We start from the raw sequence: 17,164 nt of genomic DNA on the forward strand, positions 1-17,164 counted from the left end.
AATTCCAAAGCAGAACAACGTGCCTCCTCATAGAGAATCTGCAGGTGGTGGGATTCCTGTGCACCCACTGCCTTTGTACAGTACTTGGTTTTGCATGTTATGAATTTAGTAAGTCCATTTGAAATAATCTGGGCAAGTTACTATAGTTCATTTTATAGACGATACACATGGCAGTGACTTGGACATCCCCTTCCAAATGCTCAACATCTGCATCCTCCACCACCAGTGCATTCAAGTGGGCTGTTTAGTCTTGGTTGGAAGTTGGTTGCACAGTACTCACCCAGGCAAGTGAAGCGTATTTGATCGCTTTTGGGACTTGTGCCTTTGTAGATGGCGGAAAGGCCTTGGGGATATTGGGTGGTGAATGGCTCTTCAGAAGATTCCCAACCTCTGAGCTCCTCATATTGCTGTAGACTTTATGCTTGGTCCTGTTGATACTTCTGGTCAGTGGCCTCGTCAGGGTAGTGAGGAACTCTGGTGATGTCAAGGGCAGGTGGTTCGACTCTTTGTACATAGCACAGATGCTAGAGTCAATTTCAACACTGGATTTGATCGCAGCCACAACAGGACTTGCAGAGAAGGCTGTATCTTCTGCAAAGTTCAGCTCCAATAAAACATTGCCGAATACTTCTTCTATCAATATTATTACTGATCCAATTGCACCAGTTACAACTGTTGTGCCATATTCATTTCATGTGGAATTTTTATGAATTATTCTCTGGTGCCTCACTGTGCCAGAGACTGTGGGTTATTTCTGACCTCGGGGACTGTTTGTGTACAGTTTACATGTTTTCTCTGTGACCATCTAGATTTTGTTTAGGTGCTCAGTATTCATTCTGCATCCCAGATATGCAAGGTGTTAGGTTAATCAGCTTCCGTTATTTGTCCTTAATGTGTAGGTAAGTGGTCACATTTGGGAGAAGTTGATGAAAGTATTGGGGAAATAAAAATGGAATTAATGTATAAATAGTGTAAATGGCTGATGGATACTTTATCTCTGACTAATATAATATTTATCTCTGCAGTATAGTGACCTTAGTTAACTAAAGGCATGGCAACATTTATGGAAATAATTTCATGTATAATAGAAGATCGTGGATTCTTAGTGGATATTTTTTTTAAAGGTTCATTGGAAAAAAAAATCAATCTCACAATGTATCATTTGTCTTTGTATGGCATTCCTTGCGTACTTCCAAAATATTTAATTATTTATGTCTACTTTGCACATGGTAAATAATAAATAATAAATCTCCATTTAAGTCATTATTTTAAGAACTTGGTTGCTTACACAAATGTCAATTCTGATTTCTGTAGCAACGTTTTACTGTTCATTTTAACTTATTACTAAGAGGGATGATGGCTACTTGCACTTTGAGAGGTGGCTGACTGGTCTGTGGCTAGCTAGACATTTCATATTGTAGCTAGATCATGGAAGGTCTTGGTTCTGTGTGCAGGACTTGCCGGCATCCACGTTGAGTCCATTATACTTGACCACTTTATGTTGACAGGTAGAAAGGAGAAAATTGATTTGAGGTTTTCTATCAGTTGTCTATAATATAATAATAATACACTTTATTACGGACTCAAGGTCCAGACAAGGGGCAACATTACATTAAAAATACATTGCATATTAAATATCATAAAATACATATAAAATCTTGGTATATCACATAAAAAACATCATAATTTATATATTTTTTAAAACACAATACATAAGTTAAAAATCCAGACTATAAGATGATCAATGTCCTACAACGAGACAACGATACCAGTGTCTCCACAGCTGGGATTCGTAGCATGTAGTGCTAACCCTATGTTAGCACTACACGCTAGACCTTCTATGTCCTAAAAACATAATAATGTAAGAAGCAGGGAGTGAGATCACAGCGGCAACCCAATCAATTAATGAAAACTTGGTTGATCCTTTTTCCTATCCACTACATCACCTGATCACCATTAAATATGTAACACTCTATTGATTCTGGTCCAGATATGATATCTAGGCCCTTTTGAGGGAAACAATTCCAACGTTTTGCAATTGCCTTCTCAGATTGATCTTCTTAGTTTTAAATGACACATTCCTTGTAAGAAAATCCCTGATCATTAATTCTGGACACGAGTGGATAGATCCAACTTGTTACCATTCGCTCTTTCGGTGACTTGCATTTCAGTACGGTCATCTCTCATTCTTCTCAACTCCAGAGAGTATTTGCAAATCTGAATTCATGTTCATAGAAGGACTTGGTGTCCAAGAATCTATCCTGTCTTCTCCAGCATTCATACCAAAATGTCACCACCCCCCTCCCCCCTTTTCTTCTGCCTGACACCATCTCCACTTCACTTCTCATTTCACTGTGTTTTTATCCAATACCATTTTTCCCAATGATCACGTATACTGGGGAGGGAGGAGCCAGCTCATTGCACACTGTGCACATTTCAGCTCCATAGCGTTTCATAATACTATCGAAAGTGATCAAATGTATCACTCTCCCCGTGTATTTTCAAATCTAAGACTGATTTATAATGAGTACTGTCTAAAGCATCCTTTTTAATAACAATTGATACAACAGACATATTCATCTCTGCAGCCAACACGAGTGCTGTATTCGGATCCCAGATATAAACCTGTGAGATAATTTTGATAAGTGCAAAATATGCTGTCCTCTAGATTCAGAGCACATGTTGTATCAACCATTGTGACTGGGAATAATATTAACTTAAACTAGACTTGCTGTTGATCGTCTAGTGTTGTTAACTGTCCAAAATTCCATTCTGTCAATGAATGGTGATCACTCGGTTAATGTTGGATACATTTCAAATCCATCTCCCCTCATCCTTCCCCTATTTGTGTCTACTTTTCCACCTTCCAGCCTCTGCCTCTACCTCCCCCACTCGCCTCCCAACCAAACCTGGCCCCATCCTGCATCATCTCCCATCTTGCTTGATTCTACGTATCGACTACCAGTCCCTTTCTCACCCCACCCTCTCACCTCTTTATATTTGCCGTCTTCCCTTTATACTCTCAGTCCTGATGCCGGGTCTTGGCCTAAAATAGAGACTTATCCCTTTGCCTCCACAGATGCTGTTTGACTTGTTAAGTTTCTCCAACAGAACCTTTTTGCTCTGGATTCCAGCATCTGCAATCTCTTGTGTCTCCATAATCATTTTGACATCTAGTCACCACAATCTGAATAGATTTTATCCCCCCCCCCCAACTCCATTTTGGCAATTGCCTTGATAAAGAGGCATCAGAAGATCCCTCACACGAACCAGCTAGTTAACTCGAGTATTGAATGGGCAGTTGATAATTGTAATGTTTGAGAGAAAAATATGACAGTGTGCGACTTATGTGCCCTTGCTCTGACTTTCTGTATTGTGACTGTTTACATTTCAGACATTTTGTTTATATATTACATTACGGAAGACTACGATTTGTTTTGTTTTTTACCTAAATCAAGTTCTAAACCATATTCAACATTTATAGCTTGGCTCATCTTTTTTTGCTCACTTTCACTTTGGGGGGGGGGGGGGGGGGGGATATAGGAAGTGTTAATAGAATTTTTCAAATCAGCCACAGAAGAATATAGGTAGACAAAAATGTTGGAGAAATTCAGCGGGTGAGGCAGCATCTATGGAGCGAAGCAACGTTTCAGGTCAAAACCTTTCTTCAGAAGAACATATACTTGATTAGGAGACTAGTTTGTACCTTTTCCATTATAAGCAAATTGTGGCTCCACTTTGCAGCTCTTTTCAATATGAACATGATTTTGCTTGGCCGCTCTTAACTTTTCAGAATTAAAAATTAAATACGGTATATTTGTATTTTCGTTAAAAAGCCTTCAGGATGTCACTGTTCATTGTTTGCTTTTTTTTTTGGATGAGTCCTCTGTAAAATGTATGTGGTCAGTGTGTGACTTATCCTATTGAAGTTTGATTTGTCATTTCTTCTTTACAGTTAAGGGATGATTGTCTGTGCAGCCTAATTAATAATGCAATGATGAACCATCGGTAAAATTACAGCATTCTGAGGATAACAATGGCACTGAAATTTGAGTGTCACCACATTGATTCTTGGCTTTTAATTGAATAACAGGCTTTTCAAGGACAGCTCAGTGTTTTCAAATGCAAGTTGAACCTCTAGATCTAGTCTAGAAATGTTGAATGGCAGATGGTGGTTTACAATGGAAGACACAAAGTGCTGGAGTAATTCAGCGGGTCAGGCAGTATCGCTGGAGAACATAGGTGAAGGGTCCCATCTTCAGACTGATTGTGGGGGGTGGAGATGAAAGCTGGAAGAGAGGGGAGGCAGAAGAAAGCCAGGCAAGTAATGGGTGGATACAGGCGAGGTGGGGTGGGGGTGGATTTAATAGGCTGATGATTGGCAAAAGCCAGAGATGAAAAGACAGAAGGTATGACAAAAGGATTGAAGAGTTGTAAATTATGAAGCTGGAGGAAGAAATTGCAAGTAGAAGGGGAGGAGAGAGATAGGTGTAAGTCCAGGTGGGGCTCAGGAAGGCGAGGGTGTGGAGGAGGTGGAGGGAAAGAACTGGGGGTGAGGGAGCAGGTGGAGGGAGGTTTTTGAAGTTGCACAAAACTGGAGAATTCAATGTTCGTAATGTTGTTATAAGCTACCCAGTTTGCATGTGGCTTCACTCTGGCAATAGAGGACGCCCCGGACCGACAATTCAGTTTGGGAATAGGAGGAGGAGTTAAAATAGTTCGCAAAGGGGGATGCAGTTGGCCTTGGCAGACCGAGCACAAGATTGCCAGAGTCTACGTTTGGACTCGCCAATGTAAATGAGGCCACATCGGGAACACTGGAGGCAGTGGATGAGGTTGGAGGTGAACGTCTGCATCACTTGAAATGGAGAAGGGGATGTCATTGGGCAGTGAGGATTCCTTACCAGAGAAAAAGGTTTGGAGGCAACTGAAGAAGAGTGCTACATCATGCAGACTTGGAACTCATTGGGCATAGGTTCGCATGCACCTCCCCTAACTTCATCTTCTGCATCTGGTGTTCCCAATGTAGCTTCCTGTACAAAGACCAAACATAGAATCAGAGACCCTTTTGCGAAATACTTGCTCTTGGTCGGCCAAGGCCTGCTGGACGTCCTGGTTGCTTACTATTTAAACTCCTCTTTCCATTCCTATACTGACCTTTCTGTTCTGGGTCACATTCATTGCCAGTGAAGCCACATGTAAACTAGAGGAGCAGTACCTTGTATTCTGTCTTGGTTGAATTTTCCAATTTTAAAGTACTTCAAAAACCCTTCCTTTCCCCCTCCGCTCCATTTCCATCTACACTCCTTCCTCTGGCTTCACAATGCATAACTCTTCAATACTTTGTCTCACATCTTCTGTCTTTACATCTCTGATCTTTGTCCAACCATTTGTCTATCAAAAACCCTTCTCACCTGTATCCACCAATTTCTTGCCAAGCTTTGTCCCGCCCCTCCTCTCATCCAGTTTTCTAACCCCCCCCCCCCCCAACCCCGCCAAAAAAAAGAGTCAGTCTGAAGAAGAGACCTGACCTGAAACGCCACCTGTGTATGTTCTCCAGAGATACTGCCTGACCCGCTGAGTTACTCCAGCAATGTTTGTCTATAGGTTTTGTCTTCAAGGTGTGCAAGGTGAATGTACCTTTGAGTCCAATTTAGATTTAGTTTAAACGTTTTTGTCTTTCAGCTGATATAATTTCTACTGTCGAATTCAACCACACTGGAGAATTGCTGGCTACAGGGGACAAAGGGGGTCGTGTAGTGATATTTCAGAGAGAGCAAGAGGTAAGTGTTGACTAATTAGTATGACTTTTATCATTGATACAGTGTTGCATTCTTACCTCTGAAATCACATGATTATTTTGATTAATACTGTATTAAATTTAATCTCTGATAGAAAGAAAGATGAGTGGACTTGATCCCCTTTCATGACGTCAATGCACTGTGGTATACTGTCCCTCATCACTTCTATGATTTTAAAATGCTGAAAAAGTTTTATTTCATGTTAAAAATTTGTTTTTCCTTTCTTAGATTGGTTGGGTAGGTGAGATGACATTATGAATCATGAGCATGAAACTAGTTTCATTCGTGAAAGCAGTACTCTAATTTATGACTTTATTTGATATGAAGTGATTTATTTTTTTAATATTCATTGTACATTCTGCACCTTGCAAAGTGATGGGAAATGGAACGCGAAAATAATTGTGCCACCAATTTTTTTCCTAATGTTAATATTTAGTAAACAGAGTTAAGATGAGTTTCAGAATTTATTTCAAAGGTTCTTTGCAAGTGTTTTGCCATTGATCATCTGTGTGTAACCTCAGAACATCCTCTGATAGAATGTGCAGGAAGACAGCAGAATTTATTTTTGCACTCTACAGCATTTGAGGGTAATCTGATGCGTGGCTTGACAGTAATACAGTAAATTATCCTTTGACACATTATGCTAATGAAATTCTGATTCTCTGTTAAATTACAAGAAGATAATCCTACTTGAAATATGTAAAATATATTCTTTGCTGAAACGAGATAAGATGTATCTAACAATAATATTTCAAATTTAAAAATCCCAATTCAAATTAAGTGTTCTATTCGACTAAAATTTTCGTTACGATTGACAATGAGCAGAGAAACCTGGTTTATGTTGCAAACAGAAGCTTCCGTTATTTATATTGATGTTGCCAACAACTATGTAATCTGGTCCAAAAATTGATAAGACAGTTATGTGATTTTACAAAGGGACAAAATATAGTGAAAGGCAGTTTGGCAGCCATAGGTGCAGTTTCTCGGGGATTTGGTCTATTCTTTGTCTTTTCACTTTTCCAGTCCTAAAACGCTTACTGCTCCTGTTCTCACAGCTGGTCCTTCACCAGTTGAGTGCTTTCAACCTTCTGCTTTTATCTTGGATCTCCCTTGCCAGCAGTTCATTGATTGTGTTGGCATTGTCAACCCATTTGATTTGCTTAAATTCATTATGATACTCCACCCACTTTCACCCTTGAAGGTGCAAACTCTTGTTAGAATGGAGATTCACATGCATTTATGCTTATCTGCTGTGTCATTCGATCTAATGTATTTTTTGCAATCCTTTCATCTATTTGGAGAAATATAATCTGAAAAAAATCCAACTTCAGCAGGAGTTGAAGAGCAGCACTAGAGGGTGGGAATATTGAGTTTATTTTTTGTCTTTTTCCCAAGCTAAGTGTTCTGAGGTTAAAGGCGTTCTCAAAAATGCAGGCATGGTGAGCAATCAAAGTTGGGAATATTTTGGTTTGTGAGCCTCGATTCCTGTCCATCAGATTACTAGAGGATGTTCTTCACCACATTACAATCCATCCAGCTGTGTCATGCATAAATCTAATCAGCCACTGTTCCTATTTAAAACTTTTTAATATGTATCTTAAACTTTCATGGCCATTAACGATGATTCTTCTTCCATGGCCAAAAATATCTCTTCACCTCTTTTGTTCAGCATCAAAGTCACCTTCCTTTTCTTTCTAGACAAAAAGCCAGCCTCACCATCAAGGTGAGTATAATGTTTACAGCACTTTCCAGAGTCATGAACCGGAGTTCGATTACCTAAAAAGTCTGGAAATAGAAGAAAAGATCAACAAGATTCGGTGGTTGCCTCAACAGAATGCTGCCCACTTCCTCCTCTCGACCAATGGTGAGTGACATTGGACACTTCCTTGTATTTTCTACTTATTAGCATTCCAGTCTTTCAACAACTTCAAGTTCTCTTGACATGTCTCACCTTCTGCTTTAAATATCGTCCTTTCTGTACTCTTGTTGAGCCAGAAAATCCAGGAACTTTCTCCGTATGAGCATGGTGGAAGGTAATTTGTGGCAACTGATTTGCCTTCTGACACCCCAGATCCTTTTCCACCAGGTGTGTAGGAAAGAACTGCAGATGCTGGTTTAAATCGAAGGAAGACACAAAATGCCGGAGGGAAGGAATAGGTGACGTTTCGGGTGGAGACCCTTCTTCAGACGAAGAAGGGTCTCGAACTGAAACGTCACCCATTCCTTCTCTCCAGAGATGTTGCCTGTCCCGCTGTGTTATTCCAACATTTTGTCACAAATCACGAAAGTGACTCATCTAGTGGCAAACCAGCACCCTCCTCTGGACAATTAGGAATGAGTATTGAATGCTGGCAACAGGCTCCACCCCTGTATATTTGATATATAAATTGGAAACAAAAGTTTTTTTTTTTTTATTACTTTTCAGCAGTCTTTATCTCCAGTTACTCTGTTGCCACAGAATATTAGTAACTGTGATTTTCATTCAATGAATGAAATTGAATCAAATATCTCCAGAGATATTTTCCCTGGTTTGCCTTAATATGTTGGGCCGAGCTCTATAAAGTGGCCGAGAATGCTTGGAGTAAGTCAGCCCAGATGTAACACTGCCAGCACCTCGGAAATGCTGTCGGACTACAGAGGTCTTATTTTGTAAACAGGGAGGTGGCCGGGACTCGGGTAATGAATAGCATAAAAGGATAGTTGGCAAGTATTTTTAATGAAGCTTACAAAAGAGCTTTATCCAAACAATAGAAGTCGCTTTGCAGCCCAGTTGTTAGATTAGAAATGTTTACCAAGTGCATCAAGATGGATTACTGCTGCAGAAATAAGGAGCTGCAGATACTGGTTTAGAAAATGAGACGCACAGTGCTTGAGTACCTCAGCAGGTCAGGCAGCACTCTGGAGAATGTGAATAGGTGACATTTCAGGCCGGGACCCTTCTTCAGAATGATTGTTGTTGGGTGGGGGTAGAAAACTGGAAGAGAAGAGGAGCAGGAGCATGTGATAGGTGGATGCACGCAAGGGTTTTTTGATAGGCAGATGGTTAGACAAAGACTAGAGATGAAAAGACAAAAGATGTGAGATAGTTTGTAGTTATGAATTACTACTGTAGTTTGCATTTGATTTTAATTATGAAAACTCAGGAGAGTTATTTTCCAACGGATTAAGTATTCACAGAAAGCCTGTGTTAAGAAGCGTACATAGTAGGTGATGCCCAACACGCAACATAATGGGACAACTCAACTCTTTTAGTTACTTTTTTCCAAAATGTAATTTGGGTTTTCAATGAGTATACAAGCACGGTGATGAAGGCCATTCACCATTATTTCAAACCAAAATGGTCTGCCATGGACTGGTGTTAGATTAATGGGTATGTCAACAAGAATTAAACCTCCATGATTATTTTCAGTGGTTCGTGTGCAATAACTGAAACCTAATGGAAGAATTATTCTGTAAATCCCCACCAAAATACAATTACCTATGAAGGATTATTCTGGTTGCTAATTATGAATTGACTATTATTAACATGTTGATCATGCGAGTCATCAGAACAATAGATTGTTGAGAAATGGTGTGAGCAAATATTTTTTCTTAAACTGAAAGGAATGTATTGGAGACCTATTTTTAGTTTAACAGGCCAGGGAAATCCTCAAGCACAGAACAGTAAATGGTGTTGATCACGAGCTCAGCTTGTGATTTACACTTGGAATCATTACGGCAGCTCTGCTCCTTTAATCTGAAAATCGGGAATTTAGCTCACACTTTGTAAACTTGAGAACAAAACATCGCTTTATGTGAGGATAAGGGAGGTGTAGTACATTCAGAGATGCCATCTTTTGGAAGAAATGTTAAAGCAAGGCCCTGTATTGACTCCTGAGGCGTAGACATTGAGCTTTTCAGAACACAACCAGGTCTTTCAACCCAACTCATCCAAGATGAGCAGGTTGCCCAACTGAGCTCATCCCACTTGCCTGTACTTGGCTCACGTCACTCCGTATCTTCTCTATCCATGTATCTGCCAAACTTTTAAAAATATTATTATACCTGCTGCCACCACGTCCTCTGACAGCTCATTCCAAATACCCTCTGTGTGAGGGGGAAAAAAGTTGCCCCTTGGGTCCCTCTTAAATCTTTCACATTTCCCTTTCAACCATTGCCAGAGGCTCCTCTCTGCTGGTGAAAATTCTGCAGTTAATCGCCTTTTATCTGTACCCCTCAGGATTTAATAAACCTTTCTGGTTACTCCTCAGCCTCCTGCACTCCATGGAAACAGATCTAACCTTCCCTTATAATTCAAAACTCTCCAGACCCAGTAACATCCACGTAAATCTTTATTGCGCTATTTCCAGTTTAATGAGATCCTTCCCAGAGCAGAAGACCAGAATTGTACACCACCTGGGGATGAATTCCCAAGCATTTGTGAATGATTCTCCCTGTACACAGATAATGTCCATCTGTTTTGATGGGTCATTTGAGCTCATTATCAGTGAATTAATGTGCATATGAAGTGTGTGTGTGTGTGTGTGGGGGGGGGGGGGATGATGTGATTTCTATTATTTGGCTCCTATTGTGCATTCTTTGTTACTAACACCATGTAATGTCCTCTGGTGTGCACAGATAAAACAATCAAATTATGGAAGGTCAGTGAAAGGGACAAGAGGCCGGAAGGTTATAACCTCAAAGATGAAGAAGGTAGAGTGAAGGATTTATCAACGGTCACAGTGCTGCAGGTGAGCATCTACTTCACAAATTGAACCTCGATCTTTGTCAGACTTTTTTGCAAGTAGTTGCCATTATAACACGCTCAGATTTAGCCAACATTTTGAGATTTTTAAAATCAAGTCTGCAATTTATCTCATCAGATAAAGCATAAAAAGAAGTTTAATTTGACACCTAATTCACTTTCATATCTTCAGTATTAAAAAGGTTATGGGCATTTTCATACTCGGAAATTAGCAACTTGCTTTTCCATTGACTTAACACAAAAGCTGTGATCGAGGACAGTCAAAAGTCCATAACTTTCTTAAAAATTAAGACAACTGAAGGAAATTTTCAGTTATTATAGATTGAAGCATTCTGAAACAAATATGAAACAATCTTACTTGGATGACCAGAAATTAAAGCATATAGTTAGTTAGTTACCTAATTGTAGCTAATTACAAAATTCAATTACTAGATCTAAACATGGGGCCATAATCACATTTTCGCCAAGGAAATTTTGATTAAAGTCATCCTAAGAAGCAAGTTTATATGTAAAATAAATAACTTGCCTTCTGTCCCCTACGTGAGATCCGTCCCGTTGTCAGCGTTGACGGCGTTAGAAGTCATTTTTTATTTTACTCCAGCGATTAAATTGTTCCGCGATTTAAAAAAAAAACTTTTGAGAACGCAAGTCAGACTGATTTTTCAGCATCAGCTGGCAGCCCGAGAAAATATCTCGGACATGCAGGAAAAAACGGCATTTTAATCCTGACCCCCCCCCCCCCCCCCTTAAAGGCGACAAAGTCGCAAACACGGCAGTGGCAGAACTGCAGCGCTGCTGAAGGTTAGTATTGTAACATACCTAAAGTGAGGTCACAGCCGCACACATTCCTTTCACTGGTGGAATTGAATCACAAGAGAGGGCTACTTAATGTGACTGAGCAACCTGGTTAAAATCTTTCTCATTGTTATGGAAAAATGTGTTCTAAAATATCTGACTACTATCCTGTATATTGTTCTTGCATCACCCACATTCTTGCTTCTAGCAGAATCTGAAACCTGGTTGATTTCAATGGGGGTTGGAAAAAAACGCCCTCTGTTTATTGAATGCAGATTACATGTTTTTAACTAGATGTTTGATGAAAATAGCTGCCACGTGAGATAATCCAAATGTAAACTAAACTAATCTAATTTTAATAATCTTGCCTGAATGAACCCAAGATGGACAAAAAGCAGGAGTAACTCAGCGGGACAGGCAGCATCTCTGGAGAGAAGGAATGGGTGACGTTTCGGGTCGAGACCCTTCTTCAGACCCAATGAACCCAATACTGTTTTCAGGACAATTTGGTCAATAGCTGCTTATTTTGCATCATGGAAAAATAATTGTGCTTTTTCTTTTTGGTTTGCTTCAGTCATCAAACCCTGACTAAACTGTCAATTACACCTTAATGTGATCACCTTGAAACAACTGTGGATATCCTGGTCTGCTGCAGCTGAGACACAAAAACTGTCACAAAGTAGCACAAGCATGAATTCACCTCCGCCAAATTCAGCTCCATGTCAAACTAATGCATGTTGAGATTCCCAAACAATAGCTTAACTTCACAGTGATGTTTCCTCTGTTGCTGAAGTAACCTCATTAGAACTCTGGGGAGACAAAAAGCATTTTTAACACAAAGTGCATTTGAAAGAGCATTAACAGGAAGTCTTGTTTAAGGCAAGATTGTTCTGGGCTCTTTTTAGTTGTTTGTATACTCTAATCTGCTGCCCACGCTATTCTTCTGAACAAAACATGTTGGTGACATAAAATACATTGAAGGCGAAATATCAATACTGCATGATTGTTTACATGTCATTTTGCTTGCCCCAAATAATGCAATTGGACACACGGGGTACGAGAACTTTGAAATTAAATGTGTTTCTATGTATCAGTTGTTTGTAGAATAAACTTGGTACTTCAAACCAAACATTAGATCCTACTACACATGATAAAGTGATGTGCTAGTTATCCCCCATTAGGAGATATGGTATATCAGGAAACGTATTAGTTTGAGCTTTTTTCCTTTGGTTGTTTCTTAATATTTTTAAACAATCTGTTACAGTCTGATTAGGATGGAGAGTGACATTGTTAAGCAGGGGGGCAGTGTTAGCTGTGAGGAGGATGCTAGGAGGCTGCAAGGTGACTTGGATGGGTTGGGTGAGTGGGCAAATGCATGGCAGATGCAGTATAATGTGGAGGTTATCCACTTTGGTGGCAAGAACAGGAAAGTAGACTATTATCTGAATGGTGGCCGATTAGGAAAAGGGGAGATGCAACGAGACCTGGGTGTCATGGTACACCAGTCATTGAAAGTAGGCGTGCAGCAGGCAATGAAGAAAGCGAATGGTATGTTGACATTCATAGCAAAAGGATTTGAGTATAGGAGCAGGGAGGTTCTACTGCAGTTGTACAGGGCCTTGTGAGACCACACCTGGAGTATTGTGTACAGTTTTCTTGTGTACAGACATTCTTGCCATAGAGGGAGTACAGAGAAGGTTCACCAGACTGATTCCTGGGATGGCGGGACTTTCATATGAAGAAAGACTGGATACTCGGCTTGTACTCGCTAGAATTTAGAAGATTGAGGGGGGATCTTATAGAAACTTACAAAATTCTTAAGGGAGGTACACAAACTTGCTGGAGGAACTCAGCGGGTGCAGCAGCATCTATGGAGCGAAGGAAATAGGCGACGTTTCGGGCCGAAACCCTTCTTCAGTCTGAAGAAGGGTTTCGGCCCGAAACGTCGCCTATTTCCTTCGCTCCATAGATGCTGCTGCACCCGCTGAGTTCCTCCAGCAAGTTTGTGTACCTTCGATATTCCAGCATCTGCAGTTCCCTTTTGAACAAAATTCTTAAGGGGTTGGACAGGCTAGATGCAGGAAGATTGTTCCCGATGTTGGGGAAGTCCAGAACAAGGGGTCACAGTTTAAGGATAAGGGGGAAGTCTTTTAGGACCGAGATGAGAAACACATTTTTCACACAGAGAGTGGTGAATCTGTGGAATTCTGTGCCACAGAAGGTAGTTGAGGCCAGTTCATTGGATATATTTAAGAGGCTAAAGTTATCAGGGGGTATGGAGAGAAGGCAGGTACAGGATACTGAGTTGGATGATCAGCCATGATCATATTGAATGGCGGTGCAGGCTCAAAGGGCCGAATGGCCTACTCCTGCACCTATTTTCTATGTTTCTATGCCTTAAACCCAAGTTCGATCCTGAATAAGGGTGCTGTCTGTACGGAGTTTGTATGTTCTCCCCGTGACCTGCATGGGTTTTCTCCGGGAGCTCTGGTTTCCACCCACACTCCAAAGGCAAACAAGTTTGTATGTTAATTGGCTTGGTAAAATTGTAAATTATCCCTTGTGTGTGTAGGATACTGTTAGTGTGCGGGGATTGCTGGTTGGTGTGGACTCGATGGGATGAAGGGCCTGTTTCCGCCCTGTATACCTAAAATAAACGAACATGGTCTATCTTCTGCTCACTCCATTTGTCAATTATAATAGATGAGAAGTTGAAAGAGCTGCTGCTAGTTCAATCCGTTGAAGTGTAAATTGGGGTGGAGTGATCCCCCATTAATCAACAAGTTTCAAAGCAAAAGTTGGCCAGCGGATGAATGCTGCAGACGCTATTGGCTTTCTGGACTGTTGCAGAATGACTCTGTCATGCTTGGAGCTCTGGAATTTTTTTTCATGATCATAGTGTGATCTTAATTAGCAAATGTGAGATGCTACAACGATGTATTAACAAAAATTGAACATCTGAAAAAAAATATGACTTTCTTATCTCACAATAGGCTCCACCATAACACTGATGCCAATGGATAGTCTTCAGAGATGTAATCCTACAACTGGTTTCGGATCCAAGTGATATCCCAATTGATAGCACTGGCATAAAAATATGATATGATTGAACTTCATTTATCCCAGGAGGGAAATTGATCTGCCAACAGTCATGACACACAAAATACATGAAACATGAAATTAAAGTGATGAGTGGAAAGGATTGGCGATGTGCAAACATTGGGGGGGGGGGGGGGGGGGGGGGAGGAGGAGGGGGGGAGCCAGTCTACCGCACAACAGAAGGGGAGGAGTTGTACAGTTTAATAGTCACAGGGAAGAAGGATCTCCTGTGGCATTCTGTCCTGCATGTTGGTGGAACTAATCTGTTGGTGAAGGTACTCCTCAGGTTGACCAGTGTGTCATGGAGGGGGTGAGCTGTCTTGTCCAGGATGCTCTGCAGTTTGAGGATTAATTGTTGCTTCCAGTTGCAGGTGGGTAGTGAGTGAGGAAAGCATGGATCTCTGTCCAGTGAGACGTAACTTGGGAGGTGGGCACCCAGTGCAAAGGTCAGGATGACAAATCTCTTGGGTCGTTTACTTGTGACTATGCACACCAATTGACAGTGCTGTGGACTGAGCAATGTATTTGTAAGTGGAAGGATAATGGTAAAGTTTCCCTTTGTCAGCTGCACATAAGTGAATGCTATGGAATCTCTCTTCATTGCTCCACATGGTTGGCTGCTCTGGAAGGTTAGATCACATGGGATCCCAGAAGAGATAATTGAATGGATAGAAATTTGCTTCATGGAAGGAAGCAGAGGGAGACGGTGGAAGGATGCTTCTCTGATTGGAGGCCTGTGATTAGTGGTGTGCCTCAGGATTTGGGACCGGGGCCCCATTACATGTTTGTCATCTATCTCAATGATTTGGATGAGAATGTACGTGGCAAGATTAGCAAGTTTGCAAATGATACAAAAGTGGGTAGTATTGCAGATAGTGAAGATGGTTGTTAAAAATGGCAGCATGATATTGATCTGTTTGCCAGGTGACCTGAGGAATGGTTGATGGAATTTAATACGGAGAAATGTGAGGCGTTGATTTTGGAAAATCTATCATGGGCAGGACCTACACAATGAATGGTCAGGCTCTGGGAAGTGTTACAGAGCAGAGGGATGAAGGAGTGCAGATACATAATTCCTTGAAGGTGGCATCGCAGGTAGACAATAGGCAATAGGTGCAGGAGTAGGCCATTTGGCCCTTCGAGCCAGCACCGCCATTCAATCTGATCATGGCTGATCATCCCCAATCAGTACCCCGTTCCTGCCTTCTCCCCATATCCCCTGACTCCGCTATTTTTAAGAGCCCTATCTAGCTCTCTCTTGAAAGCATCCAGAGAACCTGCCTCCACCGCCCTCTGAGGCACAGACTCACCACTCTCTGTGAGAAAAAGTGTTTCCTCGTCTCCGTTCTAAATGGCTTACTCCTTATTCTTAAACTCCTTAATTCTTAAACCCTGGTTCTGGTCTCCCCCAACATCAGGAACATGTTTCTTGCCTCTAGCGTATCCAAGTCCTTAACAATCTTATATGGTTCAATGAGATCCTCTCTCATCCTTCTAAACTCTAGAGTGTACAAGCCCAGCTGCTCCATTCTCTCAGCATATGACAGTCCCGCCATCCCGGGAATTAACCTTGTAAACCTACGCTACACTCCCTCAATAGCAAGAATGTCCTTCCTCAAATTAGGGGACCAAAACTGTACACAATACTCCAGGTGTGGTCTCACTAGGGCTCTGTATAACTGCAGAAGGCCTCTTTGCTTCTATATTTGATTCCTCTTGGTATAAAGGCCAACATGCCATTCGCTTTTTTCACTGCCTGCTGTACCTGCATGCTTACTTTCATAGACTGATGTACAAGGACCCCCAGATCCCGTTGCACTTCCCCTTTTCCCAACTTGACGCCATTTAGATAGTAATCTGCCTTCCTGTTTTTGCTACCAAAGTGGATAACCTCAGATTTCTCCGCATTAAACTTCATCTGCCATGCATTTGCCCACTCCCCCAACCTGTCCAAGTCACCCTGCATTCTCATAGCATCCTCCTCGCAGTTCACACTGCCTGGGGTGATGGGGTGGTCAAAAAGGCTTTTGGCACATTGGCCTTCATCAGTCAGAGTATTGAGTATAGAAGTTGGGTGGACATGTTGCAGTTGTACAAGACATTGGTGAGGCCACATTTGCAGTATTGTGTTCAGTTCTGGGCACCATGTTATATGAAAGACGTCATACTGGAAAGGGTGAAGAGAAGATTTACAGGGAGGTTGCCAGGACTCAAGGGCCTCAAGGGAGAGGTTGAGCAGGCTGGGACTCTCTATTCCATGGAGTGCAGCAGGATGAGGGGTGATCTTATCATGTGTAAAATCATGAAAGGAATGGATCAGTTAGATGCACAGAATATCTTGCCCAGAATAGGGGAATTGAGAACCAGAAAGCATAGGTTTAAGGTAAAAGGGGAATTATTTTTATAGGAACCTTATGGGTAGCTTTTTCATTCAAAGAGTGGTGGCTGTATGGAACATGCTGCCAGAGAAGATAGTTGAGGCAGGGACTATCACAATGTTTAAGAAGCAATTCGGCAGGTACATGGATAGGACAGCTTTAGAGCGATATGGGCAAAATGCATGCAAGTGGGACCAGTGTAGATAGAACATGTTGGTCGGTGTGGGCAAGTTGGGCCTAAGGCCATGTGTCCACACTGCATGTGGAAACTATTCCTCAAATCTTCACATAGCACAAGCCTTCAATTATAAACAATTACATTTCTAGCTCAAAATGTAGTTAAGCAT

General features: G+C 41.3%; 1 protein-coding gene across 5 annotated transcripts in view; it reads left to right on the forward strand.

Moving 5' to 3' along the window:
• Positions 1-17,164, forward strand: part of ppp2r2c (protein phosphatase 2 regulatory subunit Bgamma) — a 278,754-nt gene that overhangs the window by 182,042 nt on the left and 79,548 nt on the right. For all 5 annotated transcript variants that reach the window (XM_033020985.1, XM_033021010.1, XM_033020976.1 and 2 more), the window contains 3 exons: positions 5,686-5,783; positions 7,500-7,665; positions 10,419-10,531. In XM_033020985.1, the coding sequence (XP_032876876.1) occupies positions 5,686-5,783; positions 7,500-7,665; positions 10,419-10,531 (377 nt within the window). The remainder of the gene's footprint in view (positions 1-5,685; positions 5,784-7,499; positions 7,666-10,418; positions 10,532-17,164) is intronic.

Source organism: Amblyraja radiata, chromosome 1 (genome assembly GCF_010909765.2).
Source record: "Amblyraja radiata isolate CabotCenter1 chromosome 1, sAmbRad1.1.pri, whole genome shotgun sequence".
Classification (NCBI taxonomy): Eukaryota; Metazoa; Chordata; class Chondrichthyes; order Rajiformes; family Rajidae; genus Amblyraja; species Amblyraja radiata.